The sequence below is a fragment of the Cryptomeria japonica genome, chromosome 8 (genome assembly GCF_030272615.1).
Source record: "Cryptomeria japonica chromosome 8, Sugi_1.0, whole genome shotgun sequence".
Taxonomy (NCBI): Eukaryota; Viridiplantae; Streptophyta; class Pinopsida; order Cupressales; family Cupressaceae; genus Cryptomeria; species Cryptomeria japonica.
The window spans coordinates 388,226,623-388,235,704 of NC_081412.1; the positions used below are offsets into that span (position 1 = coordinate 388,226,623).

A 9,082-nucleotide genomic window follows, 5' to 3' on the forward strand; every position below is an offset into this window, starting at 1 on the left:
TTCAAGAATAAAAATTAGATGCAAAGCAAGGTTATACTATTGGATTGAGTAATAGCAATCCCTCTCAACTACAAACTACAATCAACCATCATGGGCACATCACTTGTCAACAAACTATGTTTTGATAAGAAGTTTGTACACTTTTTGACATTTGTTTACTTACCTTAACTTAATTGGAAGTGTAACTAAGTATAGAAAATGAGTATTTATTTATGGGTTGTTTTTCAATATTTAGTTTTATATTTTAGTGTACACAATGAGGATCAAAGATGCTTGACTTTTTTCTTTTGAAAATTTTTTTTATCGTATGTTAATGTTTGACTAAAGACTTTACTTCCACAATACTCTTATTTAAAAGATTGCTTCTTTCATTCACCATGTTTTTCACTAATACTAAGATACTATAATAAGATATAACATAATATAATAAATAATAAAACATAAAAACTTAATAATTCGATTCATTTTTATTTACTTTCTAATTAATACAATTTTTATTTTTTTCTCTCTTTAAAATTCGCTAACCTCACAATATAAGGTGCCCAACAACCAGTCCTCTCCTCTAGTCCAATCTACAGAATCGATTTTGAGTGGGGTTTTATGCATCCAAACCGTTTTTTTCTTTCACTACAAAATTTGATCTCTTTTAACTTTAGACTCACGAAGCCTTTCACAAATTACATCAAATTTAACTCCATCTCAGTTCTCGACAAGAACATTCAGACCATTATACTCGAGAACACAAATAAAGAATGAATTAAATGGCTTGCCCTGGTTTAAGAATGTGAAGAGAATGACCATCCATCATGGACACGCTCTGCAATAGCTCCTTCCCCTGCTGCTCCCAAAGCCACAAGTAATGGATATAATCTTTCTGCTAACCACTGACTATTACTTGCAAGAGGGCATCTTTTTTCAAATTGGATGATCTCTTCAAACCTGCACCAACATTCCAATATGATTAACAAAATTAGTATTTTGCAACTTGAACACAAAAATCTGATATCACATGTCTGTATTGGCATGTGATGGTTATGATGTGATTGTTAGATTGTGCTATTATTGTTCAAACCATCAAAATTCAAACTTGCTAAATAGAAATAAAATATTCAATTTGATACATCAAAATTATTTACCCCTATTAAAAAAAATCTAATATCATATGTTGTTCTATTATGTCTTTTTTTCCAGAAACCTCATACCTTTTATTAAGCAGACAATAGCTGAGCCACTTATCAAATGCCTCAGCCCATATCTGTGGAGGACAGCTTGTCTGTGAGTGGGTTAGTCCAGTATTATTACAAAGACCCAAAATAACAACCTCCTCATCCTTTAATGGTGCTAATGCCCTTCCTAGCTTGTAGTGAAATGTGGCATCTCTCTTTGATTGGACTGACAATTGGCAGACAGTGATATCAGAGATGTAGTTATAAACACTGGGTGTAGATTGTGTCCCACACTCAGCTCTCTTGACCAAAGTTTTTTTTCTCACATATCTGGCTCCTGCTCTCACCAGTAACTCCTTCACTCTTTCTGCTAAATCATCACTTCTTTTATATGTGGCTTTTACCTGCAACAAGAGAACATTATGTTGAAGGGCAGAGATCTCCAAAGATTGTAAAATATGTAAACACAGTTCTAGTCCAGAGATGATGCTTTATTCATCCTTCTAACATTGCATTATATTTGAAATGGTCAGATTTTGTTTACAATAGTTCTAGTAATTGCGATTACTGTTTTTATGAAACAATACAAACCCTTAATGTTATCAGATTTTCACAGGAGGTTGCTTTTTAAATTTGATTGTATGAGACTTTTTTTATTTTTAGTATGCTCCACTCCATGATCTATACCAGTTCAGGGAGATGAAATAAACATACGGAATCTTGTAAACAGCATTGACAATACATACCCCCTCTTCAGAAGCTTGTAGGATTCATATAGAACTTTTACTGAAATTGAAATAGAGTACAGTTGTTTACAAACATGCTCTGGAGAATCAATAAGATACAAGAGAATAACTTATCAAATTAATTCATATCTATAAGCACCTGTGATGCCCTTATAATCTTCCTATTGACATAAAATATATGCTCTCTCAGTACTCATTGATACTCTGAACCATATAGTATCATATACCCAATTGATGCTCTAAGCCCTAAACTATCAGAAACCCATTAATATTGTTTGGTGGAAGAGCTCTTGTAGGGTAAGCAAGCTATTCATATAATCTTACTTCTTTTGTGTCTTGTGTAAGACAATGCAACAAAAATGTATCATGATCAGGTTATTAGAATTCCTATTTCTGATCATTTCCAGCTACCTTTTTCTTCATTATCCTAAGCTTTATGTCACAGTAAAAGATTGTTGTTAAAACAGCCTTTAGTACTAGATTCAGTAAATACACACATATATAGATTCATGGCTGCATACACATCTGACAGCTTACTTTATAATGAAGCTGTGACATGAGGCCTGGAATATCCTGGTTACTTGTCCGAGTTTCTAAATGCTGGTGAGTGGTAACAATGAGCAAAACAACATTGGGCCTCCCAGACATTTTTGACAAATTCTGAATCAAATCCATGGGCTTAACATCATAAAAGCAATAAGTTTTCATGCTTATACCATCCAAATCTGTCCTCTCCTTAGTCATAGCTACTACTGATTCTTCTACTACTGTGGGTGCTTCACTCTCCCCACTGTCCACAACATACATCCATCCATCTTCCAACTCAGAGCTTGGGCTGCTATATTTTTCAGCCATTGTAGAACAGTGGTCTTTTTGAAATCTCTAGAGATTTACTTATATGTCAAGTTGTCTTATATAATTTCTATAATGATATAATAAGGTAGATAAAGATAAATGAGGAATGAACAGCTATGAGAATATCAATATCAACAAACTTTCCTTGACCGAGATCTGACAGATGGAAACGTGGAGAATAATACAGATAGACACAGCAGGGTAGAAGGGTCAGTGTGGATATGTAACTAACCAGTCTTGGGGAAAATGCCCAATTTGGTGCAACCACTATTCAAGTAATTGATAACCCTTCTCTGCTCCAAAAACCCATATTCCTAGAGAGGACAGTTGTGCTGAGAAACCATTAAAAGGCTGCATTCCACGTGTCATGGGCGTTATCTTGGTCTGAGAACACAGGTATTGGGTATTGTGGCCGTACAGATTTCCTCATGGCAATTATAGCAAGAGTTGCTCGCAATTTAGTAATTGAAGTTATTGATGATTTTTGTGGGTTTTTGTTCTTATCTGTTTTGTTGGTTGTTTGATCTTATTAAAAGCATTCATTTATTCAATCCAAATCAAGCAATTAATTAATGGGTTTATTCGTGTGAACATTTTTTGAATTTTTTTTCTTTCTAGATTCTGTTTTTTAATAATATTTATTTATCAATTTCAATAGTATTATTTTTTATTTCATTCATTTTTTGTGTTATTGTTAAATTTTTTGCTCATTTTCCAACACTGCGTTGAGCTATACTATAGATATTTGAGGATCCTAGCTTGGCTTGGCTCTATAAACCTCAAATTTGAGACCATGTTAAACTTTGATGTGAGACTAAATTGTAAATCCATATTGCACTATTGCTAAAATCAAAATTTAAAGATCCTAAATTTATTTTATTTAATCCTTTTTCCACAAATTCGTGATTCTATTTGCTAACTTATATTAAAAACATATTGCACTTTATATTCAATTCTTTTGTTTAATTAATATTATTTGAATAATAGTTACAACAACACTTAAATTTTAAACAATAATATCTTGTCTATTGTTTCAATTTTTTATGTAGTTACTTTCATATCAATATTATTGTTCCTAATTTACTTCATGAAGTTTTACTTGTTTTTTATTAAAAAGCAACGTTAACTAGGGCGCTGACCCTTAACAAAAAACAACATCAAGAGAGATGATGTTGGAAGAGAACCACAGCCCAAAGGCAAAAAGGAACAAACACGGGAACATAACCAACCAAGGAACAAACCCCACTCAAAGGGGGGATGGGCCACTCAAACCCCCTCAAGGGGGGGTATGGGGCAGGGGAGAAGATTTCCCCTTGCGCCTATGAGCAACCATAGACTAGGCAATGCTAAGATCTGTCATAGGGGCCCCCGCAGGGTCAACAACACAAGAGACAGCGTAAGGCTAGAAGAGGGTCGTAGGGGGCTGTAGAACATCACCAGCAGCAAGTTGAGACAAAAAAACTGTAGCAGGAGCAGATCTAGTAGCAGGGGAGGGCTGCAGGATAGGAGAAGCGGAAGTAGGGGCCTCCGGAGACGAGGCCACAAAAACATCGGTAGGAGCAACAAGAGTCGTGGGGGGCACGACATCATCCCCATGGGAGGAGCCAACAGATGCAGAATCTGTAGCATGTACTATAAGGTGGTTGGCAGTAGCATTCTTCCACCAGGTAGAGACCCCTTTGTGTTGTGGAGAAGAGCAACCCAAAGAAAGATGGCCAGTAGAGAAGCATCTTCTGCATCGAAAGGGGAGGCCTTCAAAATCCAGTAGTTGTGACCACGGCCTATCCCCCACCATAAGAACCACATCACCCGGGAGAGGAGCAGAGATGTCGATATCAACAAGAATGTGGGCAAAGGTAGTGTGTTCCATAGAGGACGTAACATCATTTTCCTTCAGGAAATGGCCAATAGAGTTACCGATCGCCTCATAGCAAGAGTGCTCCCAAAAATGAAGAGGGAGATTGATGAGCTGAACCCAAACTGGACGCACATTAAGTGGTTCAGTGAGAGGGTTGAAAGAGGTTGTCCAAGGCTTGATGGAGAGGGAGTGCACTCCCAAGCCCAAAGCTTGCTCAAAATCAAATCCCTATCAGTAGAAGAAGTGAAGGAAGCAACAAAAAATCCTTTAGCACAAGGGAAAAGCTCATTATTGAGAGCAACCAAAGGCCGCTAGGAGACACTAACCCAGCGGTGAAGGTCTGGTAGGGAAGGCTAGAGCCCAAAGAATCTGCACACCAAAGCACAGCACTGGTAAAACCCAATGTTGTCCACAACATCTTGTCCGCAAACCACCACAAGGGAGGATTTCACACAAGGGAGAGGATGGACCCCCTTAGAGGGTTCGGCGGAAGATCTGGCCACACGAGTGAAGCTACGCTTACCAGCAAGTTTAGGCAAAGGACAAGCAGCATCAGTGGCATGTGGCAAGGTCGTTTCACCAAAATCCAGAGAGCCAACAACAACATGATCCATAGTCGGGGAATCGAGGGGGTGGATGCAACACCAGGCACATCAACAACCACAAAAGAGGTCACCGGACAAAAAATAGTAGCATGGATCATAGGAGCCGAGGACCCTGCGCCAGGAAGGGGGGGAAAGTAGAGCCCCAAACAACTGCAACAAAACCAAGGGTGTTCAAAAAGAGGGAGGCGGGAGAGCCGTTGGAGGGAGACAAGAGAGCCATTCCTCAAGAAATGTACAAAATGTTCTTTTCGAAGTTTTACTTGTTACAAGTGTTTGGATATGTTAAAATAAAACAATGGTATATAAATATATTTTTTTATTGAAAATTAAATAAATTAGAAGACTAAGACTACCCATTTCACATAGATTTATAATTTTAAAATGAGGTGATGATATCTAATCTATAAATATAATGTAGTTTATAACACAAATCCTCGTTGTAAGGCTTTTCACTATGTTTTCATGAAATTTATAAGTAGACTTCAAATAGGTCAAAATTTTATGGTTACTATGGTGCCTATAACGACATATCTACAATATCCACTAACTCTTCCATATGATGTTCTAGATATGTTATTCTCTAGTTGGTATGCTAATTAATAACTAGAATTGATTAAGACTCGCATATTCAACAGTTGTAAATTCAGCATTTAAGGATACAATTATTTCATATTGGAAGCCTTGGGACAAGAAGAAATTCATTTCGCTATTCTTTACAACAAGATAATTAGGGTTCATTAATTTTGCCAAGAATGTTTATTTATCATGATATTTTATAAATTTGTAAATTATCGTTCTAATCTCATTTGTTTCTTACAATTACTAGTGGAAGCTCATTCAATTAGGAAAATAATTAGACTATCATTGTTTTATATAATTTTTATAACAAGATATTTCAAGATTGGTAACACAAATCTTTTCAAAGAAATTTATTTGTAATGACATTTTATAAATTTTTAGTGCCTAATATCAACCCCTTACCAATTTATTTCGCGACTTGATCAATTGCACAAGGATGATGTAACAAGATACAAAGATGATGCAACAAGATAATATAAAACAAGATGTTTTTGATAATAAAAGTAGCCAAAAATGAGGGGGCTGACCCATAGGTACAATTAAGAGAACAGTGGCAGGACCATTGTTTGCATAAAATCTGCAAAGTAGCAGCCTTTTGCCTCTATCAAAAACAAAAATCATACTACGAGAGTTTATCAACGATAAAAAACTACCAGTCAGAGTATAATTCATATGCCACGTAGGGCTATTAGCAGCAAAATATAAACATAAGCCTAAACAGGGCTTATCCAACCCGCAACTACACAGCCTAGACAAAAAACTCCTCCACATGCAGACAATTAATTCTTTTTCCCTTGGTTCTTCTTAGGGAGCAACTTTCTAGCCCATTCCTTCATGAGGAACTTGAATAGGCCTTTGTAGTCGTCCTCCTCCTTGCCTTTCCCTTTGGTCGTGGTATCCTACAACAAGCACAGCGTAGTAGCCGAGCATCTCATGACATTCAGTGCGAACTTGGACACATCATGCATCTTGGACTTCGTCACCTCCAGCCTGCTAGTAATCACCTGCACATTGTCAGAGAGGGCCTCTATCTTTTTCTCAAGCTCAGCCAGGTTGGGATATTCTTCCTTCACGCTACTAGCCTCTTCAACAACCAGCATTTTTTCAATCCTGAAGGTTGAGGATGGGAAATTGGCTAGCTCCAAATTCATAGACGAGACGGGGCTTTCAGAAATCCGGGTGGAGCTCACAGAATGGGGGGTCTGTTTGTGTTGGGTTAGGGGCATTTTGACATTTGGAATGGAGTTTCCTGTGTTGTGCGAGGAGGAGGGGTCTCTCAGGGATCTCTGAGGGTTTAGAGGCCAATCTGCTAGAGCGGCGGGGGGTGTTGGCTTCTTCAATATTGTCCAAATCAGAGTCAATCTCTTGGATTTTAACTCTTTTAGGGGTTCTGACCTCCTTCGGGGAGTGATTATTGGTTTTCTTGTTGGAGGATCTGAATTCCGGGCACCGAGGGCTTGAATCATTAATGGTCGGAAGTTGGGTCGAGGGGCTAACATTTTGTACAGAAATGGAATGGGGCGGGCAGAGGGCGAGGTGAAAGTTATATAGGCAGAGCATAAGACCCTGATGCAGGATGAGAAAATCTTTCCCTTTGTTCTTAGCGTCAGCTATATCTTTGATGTTAGCATCCATCGAATGCAGTAAAAAGAACGAAATGGAAATGAGGTCTTTGTTCCTAAGATGGTTCAGGAACGGGAGATGGTAGTAGTAGAAAATGCCATACCTGCCCTCCAACGTAAAATACTTCATCACGATGTAGCAGACTTCATCCCACGGGTGAGGAAGCTCCTCCCTGTTGAAACCTCCAACCCTCTTGATAGGGTTCTCACCTTAGAGGAAAAATTGGTTGAGGTTGGTAGAATCCGCAATGCGACTCTGATTTTTCCATTTTATGCCTTCCATTGAAAGGCTCGTCACTTGAGAAATGACCTCTTCATTGATTTTGAAAGAGATTCCCCCATGGTCGCCCTTCTATCTTCCCAGGAAGTCACAAATTGTTTGGAGAGTCTCTTGTTGTTGCCCTTCATATTTTCCATGAATTTGTCAATACCGCCTTCAGTGCACACAAACCAAGCCATTGGTTTGGCTTTGAACTCGTCCACTTTGTTGGGTTCCAGTCTGAGCCTGTCCCCCCCCCATTCCTGAATCCTCCAGTTTTACAGTCTGAGAATGATAAAAAACCAGAACATAGAGCCGAAGCAAACTCAAGACGGAATGGTTGAGAAGAGTGTGTCAAACTTGAAATAAATGGTCATAATAATCAGAGTGATTATTATCCCTTAAGATCTCGTAGATATCGATGGTCGGAGATCTACTCAGAACATGCGAACCTTTACTCGGGCCAATGTGAGTTGATAGATCCCCAATGCCGCCTTTACTGTCGCCAGTTGGCTCCGTCCGGGTAATAATTAGAGGGTAATCATTCCTGATGTCAGTACTTTCATCATAAATCCATTCCAAGTGGTAGTGGTGACTCATCCTACCCTTGATACGTGGTCGTCTAGGGTAGGAATTTGCGAGATCTCCACGCCAATTTAAAAATTGCAAAAAGGTTTCCTTCATCATTGAGCGGATGGGACAGTCCTTTCTTGGATAAAGGCTTTTTCCTTTTCCAAGATTTCTTTAATGGTGATTGGCAGCAGATTGGGGTCCCTCCAGCATCGTAAGCCATTCTGCAGCCTTCCTTCAGCCACCATGGAATCGGCGGCTCTATTTCCTTCTCTGAAGATGTGGCATATAGTGAAGTCCTCCATTTTGACCAGAAAGCACCTGATGTCCCTCGGAATAGGTTCCACTCTCCATCCCGCTGAAGTGTTTCCTTTGGTAGAATCAATAATGATTTGAGAATCTCCTTCGATTTCTAGGTGTTTTATTCCTATGGAGTTAGCCATTTTCAGACCCCAAAGGAGGGCCATTCCTTCAGCTTGAGTGACCGTATTATCCTTGATGACTCCACCACCTTCCTGATAGTTGCATTGAGCAGAGCCATCAAAATTCATTTTAAACCAGTGAAGCCTAGGGGTTGACCATCTAGTCATCCGTCTCGTATTCTTGGTGTTCTTGTTGAAGTGATCAAAGCCAGGGGGAAGCTTCCAGCAAATAGTGATCTTCTTGTCCGCCTCATCGGGAGGATAGGGGGGGATTTTCCATTTTGTAACTTCTAAATTTTCAATAATCATCTTAAAGCAAATGTGAGCCACAGAGTCCGGGGGGGTCTCAATGTCTCTGAAAATTCTATTATTTCTTTCTTTCCACAAGGCCCAGCAAATG

General features: G+C 38.7%; 2 protein-coding genes across 2 annotated transcripts; both read right to left on the reverse strand.

Moving 5' to 3' along the window:
• Nucleotides 1-509: 509 nt before the first annotated feature.
• LOC131066849 (4,5-DOPA dioxygenase extradiol) lies at nt 510-2,967 on the reverse strand. The gene is made up of 3 exons (XM_058001717.2): nt 2,450-2,967; nt 1,203-1,570; nt 510-939 (listed from the first exon to the last, which is right to left on the reverse strand). Exons 1-3 carry the CDS (start codon nt 2,765-2,767, stop codon nt 777-779), a joined length of 849 nt encoding a protein of 282 aa, XP_057857700.2. The 5' UTR covers nt 2,768-2,967; the 3' UTR covers nt 510-776.
• Nucleotides 2,968-8,373: 5,406 nt separating this feature from the next.
• LOC131857674 (uncharacterized) lies at nt 8,374-8,811 on the reverse strand. Its single transcript, XM_059210375.1, has one exon. It carries the CDS (start codon nt 8,809-8,811, stop codon nt 8,374-8,376), a length of 438 nt encoding a protein of 145 aa, XP_059066358.1.
• Between the last annotated feature and the right edge of the window lie 271 nt (nt 8,812-9,082).

Bases quoted from the DNA above. Each gene is read 5' to 3' on its own strand.
- LOC131066849 (XM_058001717.2), bottom strand. From the start codon at position 2,767: ATGGCTGAAAAATATAGCAGCCCAAGCTCTGAGTTGGAAGATGGATGG. The intron at 1,571-2,449 runs GTAAGCTGTCAG...CTCTTGTTGCAG, and splicing joins TGTCACAGCTTCATTATAAA to GTAAAAGCCACATATAAAAG. The intron at 940-1,202 runs GTATGAGGTTTC...ATGTTGGTGCAG, and splicing joins TATTGTCTGCTTAATAAAAG to GTTTGAAGAGATCATCCAAT.
- LOC131857674 (XM_059210375.1), bottom strand. From the start codon at position 8,811: ATGAATTTTGATGGCTCTGCTCAATGCAACTATCAGGAAGGTGGTGGA.